The sequence below is a fragment of the Coregonus clupeaformis genome, chromosome 10 (genome assembly GCF_020615455.1).
Source record: "Coregonus clupeaformis isolate EN_2021a chromosome 10, ASM2061545v1, whole genome shotgun sequence".
Lineage (NCBI taxonomy): Eukaryota > Metazoa > Chordata > Actinopteri > Salmoniformes > Salmonidae > Coregonus > Coregonus clupeaformis.
In genome coordinates this window covers 47,653,151-47,677,019 of record NC_059201.1, presented here as the reverse complement: position 1 = coordinate 47,677,019, position 23,869 = coordinate 47,653,151, and the positions used below count along the sequence as shown (strand labels likewise).

The window sequence follows — 23,869 nt, the reverse complement described above, 5'->3', positions numbered from 1 at the left end:
GTGAGCTGGCGCTCCTATTCTTTGTCATTTTCTGGTGTTTTGTGTTGGAATACTGAGTGGGTCGAGGATAACACGTCAACCCTGTTACCCATAGATAGACAGGCTAGAAATGTTTTCACAACTGAATGTTTTTGTGAAGCTTGTATTTAATTGCCACTCCCTGTTGCACACAACACGCTTCCAATCCCCCTGTCACAAGGGGAGTCATGGCTGATTTAAGATGAAGTCATCAACCCTGTTACTTTATTTGGCACTTAATTGGTGGAATGGCCTGTATACAGTATGTTCTGTAGACAGACACTCTGTCACGGTTGCATTGAGTTTTTACTACAGTACCAGTCAAAAGTTTTAGAACACCTACTCATTCAAGGGTTTTTCTTTATTTTTACTATTTTCTACATTGTAGAATAATAGTGAAGATATCAAAACTATGAAATAAGAGAGAATGCCAAGAGTGTGCAAAGCTGCCATCAAGGCAAAGGGTGGCTATTTGAAGAATCTCAAATATAAAATATATTTTGATTTGTTTAACACTTTTTTGATTACTACATGATTCCATATGTGTTATTTCATAGTTTTGATGTATTCACTATTATTTTACAATGTAGAAAATAGTAAAAATAAAGAAAAACCCTTGAATGAGTAGGTGTGTCCAAACTTTTGACCGGTAGTGTATATTCCAACAAGAGCTTGTCTAGTCTGACAATGGTTGGCAGGAGTCAGACTGCCAACTGACTCGTCCTCCAGATGAGATGTTATATGAGGTTAAACAAGTGGTTGAGAAGTGCAAAAGACATGTCAAGGGAGAGAATAGAACTTGAATATATTTTAATTTAGCTGATGCTATTACACAGATGGAATTAGGAGTGCTTTTAATTGAAGTTTATGTTCAGTTGGTGTACTATGTGATTTACTTTCAAACATAATAGTCAAATTTGTACCAAATACACAAGGACATTTACATTATTTCAAACAGAGTTTATTTCTGTAAAAATGCTCTTAATAACTGTACAAAATAAAACAATAAGCCATACATACATGTGTGTAAAAATATCACAAACGATACAATCTGAGATTGAATTCTCATACACATGATATTGAGTGATCTAGAAGGAAACAGACCCGCTGAATAACATAACTAATAATCATAAAGAACAGGAGTTGAGTTGTTGATTTGTTTGAAACTGATTTTTGTTTTAAATTGATTATTAATACATACTGTATTGACGTAGGTCTCGTCTGGTGAGATACATAAAGATTAATATGGCTATAAAGGACATATACTTTCACGCTGAAACAGCGAAGTACACAACGTCATGTCACCAATAGTTTATAATGAGTATCCCTTCATTTTGTTCCCTTTCTCCCTCTCTCTCTTCTCTATCTTTTGTTTGTCCTCCATGTGTCTCCTCCCTCCTTCATATCAGGTTTACAATTTAACACAAGCCCTTATATACCCATAACTCCCAGAAGAGTAAAACACAACATGAGGCTCTTCTTAACAATGGCTCATTTTAGAAGTCAGAGGTTTGGCAAATAGACATATAAAAATGGTAGACTGTCGCTTGTTAAATATTAATATAAAAAATAGAAACAAAAAAAACAGATGAATATAATACCCAGTGCTTACATTGCCACAGTAAAAATCATAATGCCCATATGGTTGTCATAGTGACACATAAGGTAAGTTACTCCCACACAATGTGAGGTGCTTATATACATGCAAACATTAATGCCTTTATTGTTATAATATATGCTATTTAGCAGATGCTTTTATACAAAGCGACTTACAGTCATACATTTTACATATGGGTGGTCCTGGGAATTGAACCCACTTTCCTGGTGTTGCAAGCGCCATACTCTACCAAGAGAGCCGTACAAGACCATGCAGTCATACAGGACCACTATTATCTATCCTAGAGAGAATATAACTGAAAACAAACAAACAGACACACCATCATACCTACTCACTGGTAGGCCCAGAGCGGTGTCCATATTACACATTATTACTGTACAATAACTATATCGGTTCATAAAACCTACTAGAGCCAAAAACACTGGCTTACATTTTCTGCAACACCTCCCCTGGAAGAAGAGAAGTAAGTGTCTTTATATTATTTCAGGTAGAGTAGGGCTGTCATCCAGAGAGTGGGTCATCCTATCTACAATAGGACTGAGGGGAACTGGTCTGTCCAGTTTATACCCTCGTCCCTCTTGGCCGTTGGTCTCTACCTTTCCTGTCTCCTGCCTTGTATCTCACATGCCATGCAGCTCGGTCTCTTCCACCTTCCAGCCGGTGGAGTTCTTCCCAAACTTATAGACCAGCCGTCTACCGTCCACTCTATCCAGGATCTCTCTCTTGTAGTAGTATCTATAGCAGGGAGGGAGGAAGGAGAGCCACAGGTTAGTCTTATGACCAGGCAATTGTTAATCATTGTCGACACAAAAACAAATCCTCTGACTTCACCCTCACTGATTAGCTCTGTTTAGCTTGGTTGCTAGGATTTCCATGGCTAGTTGGCATGAAGGTGCTACTATATCACCATGGTTTCCTACCTCATGGCGCGGCTGAGCTTCTCATAGGTCATGCTGCTGTTCTTCTTCTTCTGCCCCCACAGCTGGGCCACAGCCTCAGACTTGAGGAACTTGAAGACGCCCTCACGGCGGTCCTCCCACTTCATCAGAGCCTGATTCTGGTTCTGCTCTGGGTGGATCAGGATGTCCCTAATGAACTCCCACAGGTGGGTCCCACGAGGCGCTATAGGGCGACAGGGGAGAGGTAGCGTTAGGTGTGTGTAAGACAGCGCAGGTGTGCGTGTGTGTGTGCTTAAGCAAGCAAGGATGAGGTAGAGCAGGTGTGCTTGTGTTTGTGTGTGTGCATTCGTGTGTGTGTGCATGCGTGTGTGGTTATTGGACTATGCACCTGTGATGTTTTGACTGTGGCTGTTTTCAGTACCAGATGCAAAAATGTATGCAAATCACATGACTGATAAAACCGTGCTTCTACAGAGCACCATTGAAAACAGTTGTTGACATTGGTGTATGCGTGTGTGCGTGCGTGTGTGCATGTGTGTGCATGTGTGTGTGTGTGTGTGTGTGTGTGTTAGAATGAGAAGAGCCACTCACCATGTTTGCTCTTTGTGGAGGTCTGGTAGAAGTGTTTGTGGTCTCGGCTGAGTTTGGGAGGTCTTCCTCTGCCTCTCTTCTTCGTCTCTCCCCTCTCTGTCTTTATGTGCCCTTCTGTCAAACACAACGGTTCAGGAGTTTAGAACGCCAGACTGGCTTTCAAAGAGACATGCACTTTCAAGGCTCACCCATCTGAAGTTCAAGAATGTGATGTCCACTTATGAAAAGTTGTACTCACTTGCTATCTGAGGGTAGGAGAACTCTGGGTCGGACTCACTGCTCCTGGATTCTGGAGAGCTGGGGATCTGGAAGCTGAGCATTCCCCCTGGAGGCAGGGAGAGAGGAAGGAAAACACTTTCAATACGGCCTCTCCTTCATCCTGCCTTGATCGATTAATAAGGCCTTGGGCTCAGTGATACAGGCCAAACCAATCACACCATGATCGAGTGATGTGAGAAGAATTGGGGGATGAGAGGAGTGATGAGAGGAGGGATGATGAAGGAGAAGAATAGGAAAGTGGGACAGCACTCACCTGATGAGGAGCTGTGCATGCTGTCGGACTCATATCCATTATCGCTGAGCGGCTTCATGTTATCGAAGTTCTTGAAGATGTGTGAGAAGTCAGTATAGCTGGTGTCTGTCACAACTGTAACAGTAACATCACAATGTCAGTCAGCAAATGTGTCCCTTTGACACTTGAGGCTTTGGCGTGGCAGTCTGGTAGTAGGAAGTGTGAAGAAATTACGAGAGGATGTGTTTACCTTCGTTCACTTCTACTGTGCTGAGCAGAGGGAAGTCTGGGAACTCCTCAAGGAAGTTGTCCAGAAGCTTACAGGTCTCGTTCAGATCTGGAACAGAAATGACAAAACACAAAAATAAATTGAATGACTGAATCATTACTCTATTGACGAATAAATTGTCTAAATAAAATTACTAATATGTCTGTGTCTGCTCCCTGAGGTAAATCTAAGTTCCCCCCTTTGATGATCATCAATAAAGTTTATTCAATTCACTTCCATCAGATCCTTACCGTATTTGGCCTTGAGTTCCAACAGGCTCTGGTAGAGCTGAGTCCCGAGGGACATTCCAAACATGTTTAACAGCTGATCTCTGGTCAGTTGGCAGAGTGTAGGTCCATCAATGGAGCAGTAGGACAGGCTCAGTGTGCTGGCATCAAACTTACTGCGTTCCACGTGAAAACTGATCCACTCCAACACGTTCTGCTTGCTCCAGTACTGAGGGTTCAGGTCATACCATTGAGCTAGAGGAGGACACAGAGGTGGAGGGGGTGTTAGATTTGTGCAGTGTGTGTGTGTGTGTGTGTGTGTTTGTGTGTGTTCATGTGGGTGAGACATGATACTGTCATTGTAAAATCACTATCCCTCTTTGGAGATTAAACAATCTTTTTTTATAGCTTTTTCATTTGTACATTCTACACACATTTTACATACATGCCACTTTTCACTATAGTTACATAGCAAGAATAAAGTAATTTGATATACATTACATCTGGATAGATAGTAATTATTCATTACACAATGTGTTTTCAGTCATAACTATTATAGAACATGAGCTTTTAAAATATAAAACCTTTGTCAATCTATCGACCCACAAGATACTGACTAACTCATATTTTCCAACTAAATGCCAACTCACACAAGGACCCAGATCCTGATCTGGACCTGTGAAAACCAGATTTTGTGGTTTCGCCGAGTCAGAATGCCTGGCTCTAGTTTCTCTGCTGCGCGTCGTTTAACTCTTCAACTACCTAAACAGGTGAGCTGACGTTCTGTCTAGTCACCACTTATCACTAACTATAGGCTACAGCAAGTAACATAAAGCTAGAGGAGTCTGAAAGATGAAAAGATACCATTCCTCTATTAAAGACAAGTTAAACATTGTCCCGGTTAATGATTTAACAGCCTTCTAAATTAGGTCATTGCAAAGTTCAGCCAATTCCCTGTCTGTCTGATAGTTTCGCTTAAGGACATACAGTATGTTTAATGTGTGCTTTGACTGAGTGTCTGCCAACAAGCTCAGCCAATAGATCTATCCAGGGTGAGACATTTTAAATATCCACAGACTTCACCTGCCAGCACAGCAACCAAAACCAAACAACCGCCAAAACTCATGACTGAATAAAGATTGGCACAGAAAAGATTACACACATCCATACGGTGGTTTCCCAGGTGATCAACACAAAAGTACATATCAGGGACTAAAATATCCCACATGCTGAAAACAAAGCAGAGAAAGTTTTAATTTCTTCCTTTATTTAACTAGGCAAGTCAGTTAAGAACAAATTCTTATTTACAATGATGGCCTACACCGGCCAAACCCGGACGACGCTGGGCCAATTGTGCACCACCCTATGGGACTCCCAATCACGGCTGGATTGTGATACAGCCTGGAATCGAATCAGGGTCTGTAGTGACGCCTCTAGCACTGAGATGCAGTGCCTTAGACCGCTGCGCCACTCAGGAGTTACACATCATCCTTTTCTATCAGTATTCAGTTTGAGTCTATTGTTTCTTCCTTCAATAGATATCATAGTTGTATCATCTTCTGGGTGCGTTCAGTTATTATGAAGAGGCATTGGTATAAGCCGCCTATAGGGTCCAGGTGACTGCAGATGGAAATTCATTTTTAGCTAAATCTGGTGCAACGCATAATTTCTCAGTATATTGAGGCCGATGTTTTTTGTGTACACTGTCCCTGTCCAAATAAACGTAATAATACAAATAAACGTTTAAAAAAAGTATTAATAAGTGTTCTCACCCAGTATATTGGAACTGCATGAGGAAAGGTCTGAGAGTTGCAGCAGGTCTCCTATGGCGGGCAGAGACACGGTGGTGAGGCTGGGCTGTAGCGGCTGCAGGGGCTCTGAGCTCCCAGTCTGGTACATGGTCATGTTAGCGTTGGTCAGGATCGTACACAGCTCACTGGCAGACGACATGGGCTATCTGCAACCAGGAGACAGGCCAGTTAGTAAGACATTAGAATGCTGTTTATGGACATAGATTAATTAACAAATATATAAATGTTTTCTCTAACTAGGAGACAATTGAGTGAGCCATTGGATGCATATATGGATATTGATGTGTTAGTGAAACATGGCTTATTGTATTCATTGATTTGAAGTGGGTCACTGTGGTTGTACTTTGCATGTATGCAAAATATTTGTCTGTGCGTGAATACACACCAGTTTTTATTTCCTTTCCTCTGCTGTGCATGAATATACAACTGACATTACCCCCAATATTTTACAGATAAGTCAATATACGTTTGATCATTCAATTGGATGATTCTGCCAAACATATGCTGCCAAGATCCTTGTGACCCCAGACCCAAACACGCACCCCATTACTCCCCAAAGGTCACCTCCAACTCCATCTCCACACGTACCTGATTCTGAGGCGACCGACAGGTAGCGATGAAAAGCTGTCAGATAAATAATACTCCACTGTTTGATTTAGAGTCCAGTGTTTGTGATTCACTCCGAGAGTTCGTCAGTACACTCCACGGTTAATCTGAACTCTCTGTATTCTCTCTCTCCCGTTATCTCTCTCTCTCTATAGTGTCAGAGATGCACCTGTAGCTAGATGTGAGGCTTTACCTGTGTGAGGCTTTATAGGCCAGTAAGACAGGTGGGAGGGGCCAGGTGAGAGTTAACTCAGGGAGGGGGAATTCCATGGTAGCATTACGCCATGGCATGGGTCACACCCCCCTTCTCTCTTATCACCCCTCCTTCTCCCTCTCTTCCAGAGAACAGTGAAAAACAAAATAAACCTGCTCTCCCGCTATGCTTTCTCCCCCCACACACTCACACACACTCCATGTAGTGCCTCCCGCCTCCCTCGCTCCTTCTCTCCATGAGGAAGCTCAAGAGCGTTGACGGCAGTGACAATGCACAACAACAACATAAGTCTCAGAGGACTGAGAAATGATGTGTCGCAGCAGATTTAGATACTTTCCCCGACATTGATACCTGACCACACACACGCATGTACACACACACGTATGTACACACACACACACACACACATCACCACCTCTGAGGTTTATCTCTTTAGTCTTTTGTTCCAATATTTGCTGTTGACCTTAGCCCAGTGGATTGGTTTAGCCCAGTGGACTGGTTCAGCCACATCTCCACACATGTTTACCCAACGCAAGGACCTGTCACTGCAAGTCATTCACTTGATACGGTTACCATGACGCAGGTTCAGTGGTCATTTTAAATAAGATATTCCAGAGACATTGTCTGGCTTGCTTCTCTCAACCAAAACAAACACAACATTCACCTTTCCGATTGGCTTTGTTTGCAGGGTCATAGTGTGACTTGTTAGGTGGTGGCAGAGATGTCGCCACAACTAGTGTTGTGGACTATCTAAGCCTATAAGGCCCTATGTTATGAACAACTTAATTGCCTTAAGTATTGCCTAGAGATCATATCATCCTAAAGTGGTTGAACTCCATTCACTCTTTTGCTGCACAGTCTTGGCAATCAGACTTAGCACAGTAGCCTGGTCTCATAGACTAGACGTAACATAGTAAATGTCAATCCGGGACACTCAAATTATTATGATATGTTACGTTTGGTATGGTTACATAAGACAGATGGTTACTTAGGGCAAAAACAAAAGTTGTGTGGTTGGTCGGGTTGGATGGGTAGGCGTATAAGGCAAATGTCTAGCAACCCAAAGGTTGTTAGTTCGAATGTCATCACGGACAACTTTAGCGTCATCACGGACTACTTACTACTTTTTAGCTACTTTGCAACTACTTAGCATGTTAGCTAATTCTTCCCCTTACCGGGACTCTAAACTTAACACTTTTAGCTAACCCTTCCCCTAACCCTAACCATTTAACCTAACTCCTAAACTTAACCTTAACCCGTAGCCTAGCTAACGTTAGCAAGCTAGCTAATGTTAGCCACCTACCTAGAATTCGTAACATATCATATGCTTTGCAAATTCATAACATATTGTACGGATGCAAATTCGTAACATATTGTATGTTTTGAAAATGTGTAACGTGTAATGTGAATTGTAATTCGTAACATATCATACGAAATGGGTGATGGACATCCACAAATTAATACATACCATACGAAACGTAACATATCATACTAAATGGAGTGTCTCGGATTTGAATACAGAATAATACAAAATGCTCTGAGACCAGGTTGAGCACAGAGATCACTGTCATACAAGATAATCCAGAAGCAATCCTCAGGCGAAGCCATCTAGAAAAGGAAATCTAGAAACTCAAGTGACATTCTGCAGCCAACTTAACAACCACAAGATGAGGCTGACAGACACGGTCACCCTGTTTCTAGCTCCTAGCCAACTTTGCAGTATTTTCTTTTGTGTGCGTTTCTTGTATTATTACCGACAGCCGGAAAGAACTTTGGGTTATTAGATTGGTAGTCACTCACCAGAAATGCAAGCAGAAATTCAACCTGAATCCTTTGTTTGAACTTTCCGAGTCAGCTTTATTCATTTTGGGGGCTGCAACAAAACGCAGACGCCGGAGAAGAGGTAGAAGGAGCGGGGCCCTAGTCAGACTCAGGCGTCATGCATACCATCCACCTCTTCCGAGTATATTACTCGCTAACGTTCAGTCCCTGGACAATAAAGTAGACAAGCTCAGGGCGAAGATCTCCTTCCAGAGAGACATCAGGGCCTATAACATACTCTGTTTTACAGAATCATGGCTCTCTCCAGATATACTGTCCCAGTCCATTCAGCCAGCGGCGTTCTCCGTCCATCTCGTAGACAGGAAGAAAGAACTGTGTGGTAAAAAGAAAGGAGGTTTGTTTCATGATTAATAACTCATGGTGTGATTGCGGTAACGTACAGGAAATCAAGTCCTTTTGTTCTCCCGATCTGGAATACCTCACCATCAAATGCCGACCGCATTACCTCCCAAGATAATTTTCTTTGGTAATCTTCACTGCCATGTATATTCCCCCCCATGCCGACACCGCAACGGCCCTCAAGGAACTACACTGGACTATTTGCAAACTGGAAACCGCATATCCTGAGGCCTCATTTATTGTAGCTGGGGACTTTAATAAAGGAAATCTGAGGAAAACGCTACTGAAACTGTATCAACACATCTCCTGTGCTACACATGCAACACAGTCCATGGATCATTGCTACTCTCCCTTCCGGGATGGCTACAAGGCAAATCAGATCCCGCCTCTATTCTGCTATAGACCTTCTATAGACAGAAATTTAATCAGGATGCTCCCGTGGTAAGGACTGTTCAACATTGGTATGACCAATCGGAATCTATGCTTCAAGATTGTTTTGATCACTAGGACTGGGAAGTGTTCCGGATTGCCTCTGAGAATAGTATCGACATATACACTGACTCTGTGACGAAGTTCATCGGGAAATGCATAGAGGATGTTGTTCCCACTGTGACGATTAGAACTGATCCAAACCAAAAACCATGCATAGATGGCAGCATTTGGGCCTCCCGAGTGGAGCAGCGGTCTAAGGCACTGCAGTGCTTGAGGTGTCACTACAGATTTGGGTTTGATCCCGGGCTGTGTCGCAGCCGGCTGCGACTGGGAGACCCATGAGGTGACACACAATTGGCCCAGCGTTGTCCGCGTTAGGGGAGGGTTTGGCCACTTTAATAATGTTTACATACTGTTTTACCCACTTTTTTATGTACAGTTTATACTGTATTCTAGTCATGGCTCAACCTATATACAGTTGAAGTCAGAAGTTTACATACACCTTAGCCAAATACATTTAAACTTCGTTTTTCACAATTCCTGACAGTTAATCCTAGTAAAAAAGTTAGGATCACCACTTTATTTTAAGAATGTGAAATGTCAGAATAATAGTAGGGAGAGATATTTATTTCAGCTTTTAGTTCATTCATCACATTCCTAGTGGGTCAGAAGTTTACATACACTCAACTAGTATTTGGTAGCATTGCCTTTAAATTGTTTAACTTGGGTCAAACGTTTTGGGTAGCCTTCCACAAGCTTCCCACAATAAGTTGGGTGAATTTTGGCCCATTCCTCCTGACAGAGCTGGTGTAACTGAGTCAGGTTTGTAGGCCTCCTTGCTCGCACTGGCTTTTTCAGTTCTGCCCACACATTTTCTATAGGATTGAGGTCAGGGCTTTGTGATGGCCACTCCAATACCTTGACTTTGTTGTGCTTAAGCCATTTTGCCACAACTTTGGAAGTATGCCTGGGGTCATTGTCCATTTGGAAGACCCATTTGCGACCAAGCTTTAACTTCCTGACTGATGTCTTGAGATGTTGCTTCAATAAATCCACATAATTTTCCTTCCTCATGATGCCATCTATTTTGTGAAGTGCACCAGTCCCTCCTGCAGCAAAGCATCCCCACAGCATGATGCTGCCACCCCCCGTGTTTCACGGTTGGGATGTTGTTCTTCGGCTTGCAAGCTCACCCTTTTTCCTCCAAACATAACGATGGTCATTATGGCCAAACAGTTCTATTTTTATTTCATCAGACCAGAGGATATTTCTCCAAAAAGTACGATCTTTGTCCCCATGTGCAGTTGCAAACCGTAGTCTGGCTTTTTTATGGCGGTTTTGGAGCAGTGGCTTCTTCCTAGCTGAGCGGCCTTTCAGGTTATGTCGATATAGGACTCGTTTTTACTGTGGATATAGATAGTTTTGTACCTGTTTCCTCCAGCATCTTCACAAGGTCCTTTGCTGTTGTTCTGGGATTGATTTGCACTTTTCGCACCAAAGTATGTTCATCTCTAGGAGACAGAACGCGTCTCCTTCCTGAGCAGTATGACGGCTGCGTGGTCCCATGGTGTTTACAGTTGCATACTATTGTTTGTACAGATGAACGTGGTACCTTCAGGCGTTTGGAAATTGCTCCCAAGGATGAACCAGACTTGTGGTCTACAATTTTCTTTCTGAGGTCTTGGCTGATTTCTTTTGATTTTCCCATGATGTCAAGCAAAGAGGCACTGAATTTGAAGGTAGGCCTTGAAATACATCCACAGGTACACCTCCAATTGACTCAAATTATGTCAATTAGCCTATCAGAAGCTTCTAAAGCCATGACATCATTTCCTGGAATTTTCCAAGCTGTTTAAAGGCACAGTCAACTTAGTGTATGTAAACTTCTGACCCACTGGAATTGTGATACAGTGAATTATAAGTGAAATAATCTGTCTGTAAACAATTGTTGGAAAAATTACGTGTGTCATGCACAACGTAGATGTCTTAACCGACTTGCCAAACCTATAGTTTGTTAACAAGAAATTTGTGGCGTGGTTGAAAAATGAGTTTTAATGACTCCAACCTAAGTTTATTTAAACTTCTGACTTCAACTGTAACTACTGCTCTACACACCTGGGTTATTATATGTATATATATATATATATATATATACAATGTCTTCGATAAGTATTCAGACCTTTTCCACTCTGTTACCTTACAGCCTTATTCTAAAACTGATTAAATCGTTTTTTCCCCTCATCAATCCACACACAGTACCCATAATGATGATGCAAAAACAGGTTTTTAGACATTTTTGCAAATGTATTACAAATAAAAACAGAAATATCACATTTATATAAGTATTCGGACCCTTTACTCAGTACTTTGTTGAAGCACCTTTGGCAGCGATTACAGCATACTCTTCTTGGGTATGATGCTACAAGCTTGGCACACCTGTATTTGGGGAGTTTCTCCCATTCTTCTCTGCAGATCCTCTGAAGCTCTGTCAGGTTGGATGGGGAGCGTTGCTGCACAGCTATTTTAAGGTCTCTCCAGAGATGTTCGATCGGGTTCAAGTCCAGGCTCTGGCTGGGCCACTCAAGGACATTCAGAGACTTGTCCCGAAGCCACTCCTGCATTGTCTTGGCTGTGTGTTTAGGGTCGTTGTCCTGTTGGAAGGTGAACCTTCGCCCCAGTCTGAGGTCCTGAGCAGGTTTTCATCAAGGATCTCTCTGTACTTTGCTCCGTTCATCTTGGCTCGATCCTGACTAGTCTCCCAGTCCCTGATGCTGAAAAACAACCCCACACCATGATGCTGCCACCACCATGTTTCACCGTAGGGATGGTGCCAGTTTTCCTCCAGATGTGACGCTTGGCATTCAGGCCAAAGAGTTCAATCTTGGTTTCATCAGACCAGAGAATCTTGTTTCTCATGGTCTGAGAGTCTTTACGTGCCTTTTGGCAAACTCCAAGCGGGCTGTCATGTGGCTTTTACTGAGGAGTGGCTTCCGTCTGGCCACTCTACCATAAAGGCCTGATTGGTGGAGTGCTGCAGAGATGGTTGTCCTTCTGGAAGTTTCTCCCATCTCCACAGAAGAACAGAGCTCTGTCAGAGTGACCATTGGGTTCTTGGCCCTTCTCCCCCGATTGCTCAGTTTGGCCAGGCGGCCAGCTCTAGGAAGAGTCTTGGTTGTTCCAAACTTCTTCCATTTAAGAATGATGGAGGCCACTGTGTTCTTGGGGACCTTCAATGCTGCAGAACTTTTTTGATACCCTTCCCCTCATCTGTACCTCGACACAATCCTGTCTCAGCGCTCTACGGACAATTCCTTTGACCTCAAGGCTTGGGTTTGGCTCTGACATGCACTGTCAACTGTGGGACCTTATATAGACAGGTGTGTGCCTTTCCAAATCATGTCCAGTCAATTGAATTTACCACAGTTGGATTCCAATCAAGTTGTAGAAGCATCTCAATGATGATCAATGGAAACAGGATGTACCTGATCTCAATTTCGAGTCTCATAGCAAAGGTTCTGAATTCTTATGTAAATAAGGTATTCCTGTTTTTTTAACACATTTGCTAAAATTTCATTTTATTCATAATCCTATTGATAACAGTCTAACTGGAAGCTACTGAGACGTGAAACTAAGGGTGCGAGACATGGCCTAAGTGTAGCCTAATAATCAGCTGGAAACTAGTCAACGTGTCATTAGATGAAACTGTGTCTGGCTCAAAGAGAGCTGGACCGAAACTTGGACACAGAGCAGAGACTGAATGAGCCCTAGATCCTGTCTGCAATTAGTGGTACAATAAACCACTCCTCAAATATACCTTATCCTTCTATTGTGTGCTGCAGAGCCTGGAGCCGTGTGTGTCTTTGGTGTTGTGGTTTTTAGTGTCAAGTCGGTGGGGGACAGTGGGTTGTTGTGGCTCACTGTCACCTCCTAGTGACTGACAAGGTCAATACATGGATAGGATTCTTCGGCGCAAAGACTGAGGCCTGAGTATCTTAGCTCATATCATTCAAAGGGTGATAATGGTTTTAGTTCTACTTCTATCTTACAGTGTAACAGGTTAATGCTTGCAATCACTTGTGTGTCATTTATTTTGCATGGGAAAAGGGAGAGGGTTCTTAAAGTACTCTTGTTTGTCTTTGAGTGAGGTAAGGTGTTGACTGTAAAGGTCAAAGGTTATCCTTGCCTTACTGAGAAAACAGATAAGTAGCATTTTATAAATAGCATTTCCCGTCACAGTATTGGCATGTTGTCAGTAGTTCAAAATTCAGCAGAGGGCCGCACTGATTTTTTTTGGACCAATTTGTTCGTCAAAACCAATTTGCGGCCCAGAAAAACTGCAGTTACTTCAAAACGTATAGGTCCATTATAATTGCTACATACTTTATATCTAGTTTTAGACGTTCAAGAGTGACCTGGAGTGTTTTTTTGTAACCTGAAATAGTAATCCCCCCCCCGGCTGGATTCAATGGGCCGCGCTATATGGTAATTGCCTGATGTGCGTAAACAGTGACGTGGATGAGGAGTTATGTCATAACAGCTTTGAAGTAGTGATCTCTGCTGATTACCTCTACCTGTAAAGAATGTAATAATTTCCCCAAAATGTCACAATGCCAATTAGGCCCCTCCCCTTCCTTTCTATGGTAAAAGAGAAAACAGCGAGTAGGCAGGATTGCTGCAGACCTGGTTGGTGTTGATTCACTGGCTTTTGTGCCCTTTGGGCTCACTGGCATGGCGTCAACAGGAACAATTCCATTACTTGTTTATCAGTCTCTCCTTCTTTCTTACCATTGCCATTACTCACACCTACTGGTACTGCTAGAAAGGCTGGGTTGCCACACTTTCCCTTAGAAGAGGGATGAAGAGTGAGAATGGAATGTGTGTAGGGGTGCGCTTTAGAGTTAATTCGGGAAACGGTAACTCATTAAATAACTTTTCCCGTGGTGCCCCAAATTCCTAATGAGTTAATTGTTACATCATTAATTTAATATAGTAACAATTAAATGTAGTAGGTAATTATTCAATAAATAATAGTCATCACAATAATGAAAGGCACGTCACGACAGAAGCGATTCCCACACATTCCACCACAAAGCCCTCACCTACAGAGAGATTAACCTAAAGAAGAGTCACCTCAGCCAGCTGGTTCTAGGGGTCTGTTCACAAACACAAACAGACCCCACAGAGCCCCAGGACAGAAACACATTTAGAATTATTAGAAAGCAAAAAGATAACTATTTGACACACTGGAAAGAATCACCCAACAAACAGAGCAAATAGGAATGCTATCTGGCTCTAAACAGAGAGTACACAGTGTTAGAATACCTGACCACTGTGATTGACCCTAAATTAAGAAAATCCTTGACTATGTACAGACTCAGTGAGCATAGCCTTGCTATTGAGAGAGGCCACCATAGGCAGACCTGGCTCTCGAGAGATGACAGGCTATGTGCCCACTGCCCACAAAATGAGGTGGAAACTGAGCCACACTTCCTAACCTCCTGCCAAATGTATGACTACATTAGAGACACATATTTCCCACAGATCACACAGACTCACAAAGAATTAGAAAACAAATCAAACAATGATAAACTCCCATATCTGTTAGGTGAGATACCGCAGTGTGCAGTTACAGAGCAACATTTGTGGCCAGTTGCCATGAGAAAAGGGCAACCAATGGAGCACCAACAACATTCTAAATACAACCTTGAATTTATCTGTTTATTTATTTTACCTTTCATACTTCAACTACTTGCACATTGTTACAATACTGTACATAGCCAATATTATAACATTTGAATTGTCTATATTCTTTTAAAACTCTTGTGAGTGTAATGTTTACTAATGTTTCCCTTGTTTACTAACCTTTTGTATATTGTCTATTGCCTTTGCTTTGGCAATGGTAACATATGCTTACCATGCCAATAAAGCACTTTGAATTGAGAGAGACAGAGAGCAGGGGAATGAGAGAGGGAATGAGAGAGGGAATGAGAGAGGGAATGAGAGGGAGAGGGAGAGAGAGAGAGAGAGGTAGCAAACGAGAGTGAGAAAGAGAGCAAGAGTGAAAGAAGGAAAAGGAGAGAAAGAAAGGGCAGTGAAAACAGAACCTAGCCTGAGGGGAGAGAGGGGGGTTACAGCTCTCTGCCCATGTCTACCTGGTTAATGTCAAATAAAATAAAATAAAATAAGATTTTATTGGCCACATGCGCCGAATACAACAGGTGCAGACATTACAGTGAAATGCTTACTTACAGCCCTTAACCAACAGTGCATTTATTTTTAACAAAAAAGTAAAAATAAAACAACAACAAAAAAAGTGTTGAGAAAAAAAGAGCAGAAGTAAAATAAAATAACAGTAGGGAGGCTATATATACAGGGGGGTACCGGTGCAGAGTCAATGTGCGGGGGCACCGGCTAGTTGAGGTAGTTGAAGTAATATGTACATGTGGGTAGAGCTAAAGTGACTATGCATAAATAATTAACAGAGTAGCAGCAGCGTAAAAGGGATGGGGTGGGGGGGCAGTGCAAATAGTCCGGGTAGCCATGATTAGCTGTTCAGGAGTCTTATGGCTTGGGGGTAGAAGCTGTTGAGAAGTATTTTGGACCTAGACTTGGCACTCCGGTACCGCTTGCCGTGCGGTAGCAGAGAGAACAGTCTATGACTAGGGTGGCTGGAGTCTTTGACAATTTTGAGGGCCTTCCTCTGACACCGCCTGGTATAGAGGTCCTGGATGGCAGGAAGCTTGGCCCCAGTGATGTACTGGGCCGTACGCACTACCCTCTGTAGTACCTTGCGGTCGGAGGCCAAGTAGTTGCCATACCAGGCGGTGATGCAACCAGTCAGGATGCTCTCGATGGTGCAGCTGTAGAATTTTTTGAGGATCTGAGGACCCATGCCAAATCTTTTCAGTCTCCTGAGGGGGAATAGGCTTTGTCGTGCCCTCTTCACGACTGTCTTGGTGTGTTTGGACCATGATAGTTCGTTGGTGATGTGGACACCAAGGAACTTGAAGCTCTCAACAAGTTCCACTACAACCCGTCGATGAGAATGGGGCGTGCTCAGTCCTCTTTTTTTTCCTGTAGTCCACAATCATCTCCTTTGTCTTGGTCACGTTGAGGGGAGAGGTTGTTATCCTGGCACCACACGGCCAGGTCTCTGACCTCCTCCCTATAGGCTGTCTCATCGTTGTCGGTGATCAGGCCTACCACTGTTGTATCGTCGGCAAACTTAATGATGGTGTTGGAGTCGTGCCTGGCCATGCAGTCATGGGTGAACAGGGAGTACAGGAGGGGACTGAGCACGCACCCCTGAGGGGCCCCCGTGTTGAGGATCAGTGTGGCAGATGTGTTGTTACCTACCCTTACCACCTGGGGGCGGCCCGTCAGGAAGTCCAGGATCCAGTTGCAGAGGGAGGTGTTTAGTCCCAGGATCCTTAGTGATGAGCTTTGAGGGCACGATGGTGTTGAATGCTGAGCTGTAGTCAATGAATAGCATTCTCACGTAGGTGTTCCTCTTGTCCAGGTGGGAAAGGGCAGTGTGGAGTGCAATAGAGATTGCATCATCTGTGGATCTGTTGGGGCGGTATGCAAATTGGAGTGGGTCTAGGGTTTCTGGGATAATGCTGTTGATGTGAGTCATGACCAGCCTTTCAAAGCACTTCATGGCTACAGACGTGAGTGCTACGGGTCGGTAGTCATTTAGGCAGGTTACCTTAGTGTTCTTGGGCACAGGGACTATGGTGGTCTGCTTGAAACATGTTGGTATTACAGACTCAGTCAGGGACATGTTGAAAATGTCAGTGAAGACACTTGCCAGTTGGTCAGCACATGCTCGGAGTACACGTCCTGGTAATCCGTCTGGCCCTGCGGCCTTGTGAATGTTGACCTGCTTAAAAGTCTTACTCACATCGGCTACGGAGAGCGTGATCACATAGTCATCCGGAACAGCTGGTGCTCTCATGCATGCTTCAGTGTTGCTTGCCTCAGGCGAGCATAGAAGATGTTTAGCTCGTCTGGAAGTCTTGTGTCACTGGGCAGCTCGCGCCGTGCTTCCCTTTGTAGTCTGTAATAGTTTTCAAGCCCTGCCACATCCGACGAGCGTCAGAGCCAGTGTAGTACGATTCAATCTTAGTCCTGTATTGACTCTTTGCCTGTTTGATGGTTCGTCGGAGGGCATAGCGGGATTTCTTATAAGCGTCCGGGTTAGAGTCTCGCTCCTTGAAAGCGGCAGCTCTACCCTTTAGCTCAGTGCGGATGTTTCCTGTAATCCATGGCTTCTGGTTGGGGTATGTACGTACGGTCACTGTGGGGACGACATCATCGATGCACTTATTGACGAAGCCAGTGACTGATGTGGTGTACTCCTCAATGCTATCTGAAGAATCCCGGAACATGTTCCAGTCTGTGCTAGCAAAACAGTCCTGTAGCTTAGCATCTGCGTCATCTGACCACTTTTTTATTAACCGAGTACTGGTGCTTCCTGCTTTAGTTTTTGCTTATAAGCAGGAATCAGGAGGATAGAGTTATGGTCAGATTTGCCAAATGGAGGGCGAGGGAGAGCTTTGTATGCGTCTCTGTGTGTAGAGTAAAGGTGGTCTAGAGTTTTTCTTCCTCTGGTTGCACATTTAACATGCTGGTAGAAATTAGGTAGAACGGATTTAAGTTTCCCTGCATTAAAGTCCCCGTAATGTTCACACAGTGATGTGGTTTAATGCCTGAGAATCTGGGTACAGATTAGCATGGTCAACACAACCACAAATGTTTGAAATGACCTCACCTGGTTTGCGTGTGTGTGTCTGTGAATGTGTGTGTGTGCGTGTGTCTGTGAATGTGTGTGTGTGCGTGTGTCTGTGAATGTGTGTGTGTGCATGTGTCTGTGAATGTGTGTGTGTGCGTGTGTCTATGAATGTGTGTGTGTGCGTGTGTCTGTGTGTGTGACCTACTCCCCTTTCTCTTTCCTTTGTACTTTTCTATCAAATTGAGGTTGATATTAGTTAGGCTAAACCTTGCCTGAAGCCTCAAAAAGTCAGGCTCAACCGCTTCAAGGTAAAATCACATTTGTAGGACTTGGTTAAAATACCATCCATCTAATCATTGGTCTCTCAGATGGGCTCTTAGATAATGCTTCTATTGAATTTAAATTGTATAGAAAATCAACGTCTGCGTTCCTCCCCATCTCTTATCTCACCATGGTCTAGACCAGGGTTTCCCAAACTCTTATCTTTCTCACTGACCAGCCAAATGCATGGCGCTCAGCAGTCTGCTCTCACTACCCATCCATAAAGAAAGAGGGAATCTGTAATGGGTGGAAGCTGAAAGTCAAAGAGACAGACGACCCTGACAGCACCATGATAACAATCAATCTACAAGACTGGGACTGTCATGGTGCAAGGTAACCTTAGGCTGTTTGAAACAGACTTTTAGACCATTAAGGAGAGAGCAGAGAGAGAAAAGGACACCACCAGTGACATGCCCTCCCACAAGACAAACTCCACCAGCACCACCCTCACCCCCACTATCCCCACCCAAAAAGGCACATCCAGCACCTCTCTTCCCACCATAGTGGAGTACACGCCCCAGGAGGAGAGCGACCCCCTCAGTGCAGAGCAGTCTCAGGCACTCCTCACCACCATGGCTGCCATGAGGGATGAGTTCACCAAACTGGAGGGGGAGGTGGTCCTGCTCAGGGAGAGTGTGAGCAAACAGCAACCAGACATCCACACCTTAGAGGAGCTCCTAACCAAGTTGCGGACAGAGCAGGACAGCAGCCTTGCAACACAGCTGAAAGAAGTTCAGCAAGAGAGAGACGGACTCAAGAGAGAGCTGGCTGATCTAACAAAGGAGGTGAGAGAGTTCCAAAAAGACAGGCAGAGCAGTAATAACGAGCTGACCACACTAAGAGAGGAGCTGCAGGAGAGAAAGAGAACAGAGGACAGGCTGCAGGAGCAGCTAGATCACCACTCTATTACCTGCCCTCACACAGCAGAGGAGCCCACCTCAACCAGCCAGGCCTCCCCAGCCCTGCCGGCTGCATGCCTCCCCCCAGCCCACAGAACAGCCTCCCACTGACAGCGGCACTGGCACAGACCAGCCACACCCCAGCTCCAACACCCACCAACCCCAACTCTACCCCCTCCAGTCCAGAAGAAACATTGGCTGAGATTGTCCTGTTGATGAACTCAAATGGGAAGTTTGTTCAGGAGAATAAACTTTTCCCTAGACACAAAATGAGAATGGTGTGGTGCCCAACAACGCAGAGTGCCATGGCGCTGCTTGATAAGGCCCAGCTCGGGTCGCCAAGCCACATAATCATACACACTGGAAGCAACGACCTGCGTGCTCAGCAGGAGAGGGTGGCGACTTCACTACGGGGAGTGATTGAGAAGGCCTCCGCAATATTCCCCAACTCAAGGATTGTGGTGTCAACCCTTCTACAGAGGAAGGACTTCCACCCTGCCACAATCCAAAGAATAAACGCCAGCCTCTCCCAGGACTGTGCCCTGCGACCCAATGTACAACTGGCCCACCATCCCACCCTCGATCTGGACTGTCTCTATGACCATGTTCACCTGTACAGGGAGACAGTCCCCATCCTTGCTAAGACTCTCAAGGACGTCGCTTTAAACCGCATCCCAACTTCTCCACACAGGAACAGCGGAGCAATCTCCACCCCCCTGAGATCACCAAGACAACACCCCGGACCAACACCCTGGACCCCACAGCCACAACCACAGCACCACCAACCTCAATGCCCACCACAGCCAGCGCAGCACAGACCACCCCAGCCCAGCTTCAGACCCACCCAGATGAGGCCTAACACCCCCCTCCCCCCCCACCGCAGACCCACACCTGGAGGAGCCACAGCCTGGCAGGCAGAGCTATGCACAAGCTGTGAGAGGAGCAACTGGCCCAGCTCCCACCAACGAAATGAGTGACATCAAACAAATGCTGAATCTACTATGCTCACATGTGATAGGCCGAGGGTCATGGTAAGATGAGCACAAGAACTCCACCATCCTCACACTACATCCACCCAAGAGGCATGACACAAATACTATCTTAAATGATAAACAAATCACATTTGCATAATAAGAGTTTACGTTAATTGAAAAATCCTATTTTAATAGTTCTTGTTGGATTGTGAGTGTTTATTTCATTTAGAAGGTAAAGAAAAAACAGTTATGAAATATTTTTACGTTGCATGTTGGAATTTACAAGGATTGAAGTCCTCTGCTTTTGGGCTAAAGAGCAGAAACCCAGACTTCCTTAAAGAAATTGATGATGTTGATATTGTAGTACTACAGGAAACATGGTGCAGAGGTGATGTTTCCACTGGCTGTCCACTAGGTTATAGGGAGATAATCGTACCATCCACCAAATTAAAAGGAATCACACAGGGCAGAGACTCAGGGGGAATGCTAATATGGTATAAATCTGAACTAACTAATTCAATCGAATTGATCAAAACAGGAGAATTCTTTATCTGGCTTAAAATCAACAAGGAGGTTAATTTAACAGATATAAACGTCTTCCTCTGTGCTACATACATCCCCCCAGAGTCACCCTACTTCAATGAAGAGAGTTTCTCCATTCTAGAGGGGGAGATTAGTCACTTTCAGGCCCAAGGCAATGTGCTGGTCTGTGGAGACCTGAATGCTAGAACAGCAGAAGAACTAGACACTATGAACAGTCATGGGGACAAACACCTACCGGGAAGCAACAACCTTTCCCTCCCCACATATCCCCCAGAAACAACTATGACAAAGTGAAAAACAAAAATGGATTACAGCTCCTGAAGCTCTGTCGAACACTGGGTCTGTACATAGTTAATGGTAGGCTAAGAGGGGACTCTTTTGGTAGGTACACCTACAGCTCATCCCTTGGCAGCAGTACTGTAGACTACTTCATCACCGACCTCAACCCAGAGTCTCTCAGAGCCTTCACAGTCAGACCACTAACACCTCTCTCAGACCACAGTAAAATCACTGTGTATCTGAGAAGAGCAGAACCCAACCATGAAGCATCACGGCCCAATAAATTACATGGTACTAAACAGACCTATAGATGGAGTGCAAACAGTACAGAAATCTACCAAAAAGCAATTAGTAGCCAAAAAATACAATCTCTCCTGGACAACTTTTTAGCCTTAACATTCTCCAACAGCAATGAAGGTGTAAATTTGGCCGTTTGGAACATAAACTTTATATTTGACAAATTAGCCTCCTTGGCTAATCTAAAGAAACATAAGAGCAAACCAAAAAGAATAGATAATGAAAAATGGTTTGATAATGATTGCAAACATCTAAGAAAGTCATTGAGAAATATATCTAATCAAAAACACAGAGACCCAGACAACAAAAATATACGCCTTCAATATGGGGAAACACTGAAGCAATACAAACACACCCTAAGAACAAAAAAGGAACAGCACATTAGAAATCAGCTGGATGTAATTGAGAAATCCATAGAATCAAACCACTTCTGGGAGAATTTGAATAAATTAAACAAACCTCATAATGAGGGATTTTGGCTATCCAAAATGGGGATATGTGGAGAAATCACTTTGCAAACCTCTACAGCAATATAACAAAAAGCCCAGAACAACAAGATATACAAGAAACATTACAAACCCTTGAATCAGCAGTCAAAGACTATCAGAATCCTGTGGATACCCCAATTACAGAACAAGAATTATTGGAAAAACGTTGCACTCTCCAACCCAAAAAGGCCTGTGGTGCTGATGGTATTTTAAATGAAATGATGAAATATACAGACCACAAATTCAAATTGGTTATACTCAAACTCTTCAACATTATCCTAACTGCAGGTATTTGGAACCAAGGATTGATCACACCAATTTATAAAAATGGTGACAAATTTGACCCAAATAATTACAGAGGAATTTGCGTTAACAGCAACTTGGGGAAAATTCTCTGCAGTATCATAAACAGCAGACTACATCATTTCCTTGATGAACACAACGTCCTAAGCAGAAGCCAGATTGGATTTGTAAAAAATTATCGTACCACATTTACACCCTCCACACTCTAATTGACAAACAAGTAAACCAAAACAAAGGCAAAATCTACTCGTGTTTTGTAGACTTCAAGAAAGCATTTGATTCAATTTGGCACAGAGGTCTTTTTTTTAACAAACTAATAGAAAGTGGTATTGGAGGGAAAACATATGATGTTATTAAATCAATGTACACTAAAAACAAATGTGCGGTTAAAATCGGCAATAAGCAAACAGACATCTTCTCTCAGGGACGTGGAGTGAAACAGGGCTGCCCAATAAGTCCAACACTATTTAACATCTACATTAATGAATTGGCAAAAACATTAGAAGAATCAGCAGCACCTGGTCTCACCCTACATAACACTGAAATCAAATGTCTGCTGGACGCAGATGACCTGGTGCTACTGTCTCCCACTAAGGAGGGGTTACAGCAGCATCTAGATCATCTGCACAGGTTCTGCCAGACCTGGGCCCTGACTGTTAATCTAAAAAAAACGAATATAATGATATTCCAAAAAAGGTCCGGAAATCAGGATGACAAATATAAATTATATTTGGACACAGTTCTATTGGAACACACCAAAAATTACACGTATCTAGGACTAAATATCAGCAACACAGGTAGCTTTCAGATGGCTGTGAATGAGCTGAGAGACAAAGCAAGAAGAGCATTCTATGCCATTAAAAGGAATATTAAAATCGAAATTCCAATTAGAATCTGGCTCAAAATTTTCCAATCAGTTGTAGAACCAATTGCTCTATATGGCAGCGAAGTTTGGGGTCCGCTCTCTAATACTGAATTTACCAAATGGGACAAACATCCAATCGAAATACTGCATGCAGAGTTTTGCAAGACTGTATTGCAAGTGCAACGAAAAACTCCAAATAACGCATGTAGAGCAGAATTGGGCCAATACCCCCTCCTTATTCGAATAGAAAAAAGAGCCATCAAATTGTACAACTATCTAAAAACAAGTGACCCCAAAACATTCCATCACACAGCTCTACTATGTTAAGAGATGAAACAAGAGAAGAGTCCCCTCAGCCAGCTGGTTCTGAGGCTCAGTTCACTAACCAAAACCAACCTCATAGATCCTCAGGACAGCACTCAGAAAATCTGGCCCAACCAAATCATCACAAAGCAAAGTAATGTGTAATGTCAATAATATTTCCTGTTTTGTTTTGGCTTTCATACCATGTCATGTGTCCTCTCAGTCATGTTGAGACTGGTCGACTACTATTGCTTTAATGTATTGTTATTCTCATTAATATAGTTGTAGTTGCTGTTAATGGTAATCCCATTTCCACTACTACTATTATTATTGCTGTTGGTCCCACCATTTTTGTTATATGTATACTTTGACAATGCAAGTAATTTAACTTGCCATGTCAATAAAGTCTATTGAATTGAATTGAGAGAGAGGCAGTCATGCAGACGAACAGCTCCTGACTTCTTATAACTTTCTGGTTGTTAAGAGT

The 23,869-nt window shown here is 43.5% G+C and overlaps 1 protein-coding gene across 1 annotated transcript; it reads right to left on the bottom strand.

The window, feature by feature from the left end:
- Nucleotides 1–963: 963 nt before the first annotated feature.
- On the bottom strand, nt 964–6,712 carry LOC121575409 (ETS-related transcription factor Elf-3-like). The gene is made up of 9 exons (XM_041888502.2): nt 6,532–6,712; nt 5,905–6,089; nt 4,157–4,387; nt 3,888–3,974; nt 3,659–3,772; nt 3,365–3,451; nt 3,127–3,240; nt 2,557–2,758; nt 964–2,371 (listed from the first exon to the last, which is right to left on the bottom strand). The coding sequence occupies exons 2-9, from the start codon at nt 6,080–6,082 to the stop codon at nt 2,257–2,259; spliced, it is 1,128 nt and encodes a 375-aa protein (XP_041744436.2). The 5' UTR covers nt 6,083–6,089; nt 6,532–6,712; the 3' UTR covers nt 964–2,256.
- Nucleotides 6,713–23,869: the final 17,157 nt, after the last annotated feature.

Excerpts from the sequence above, each read along its gene's own strand:
- LOC121575409 (XM_041888502.2), bottom strand. The coding sequence starts at position 6,082 with ATGTCGTCTGCCAGTGAGCTGTGTACGATCCTGACCAACGCTAACATG. Across the intron at positions 4,388-5,904 it reads ATGCAGTTCCAATATACTGG|CTCAATGGTATGACCTGAAC; the intron begins GTGAGAACACTT and ends GTCCTCCTCTAG. Across the intron at positions 3,241-3,364 it reads CTCCTACCCTCAGATAGCAA|AAGGGCACATAAAGACAGAG; the intron begins GTGAGTACAACT and ends TGTGTTTGACAG.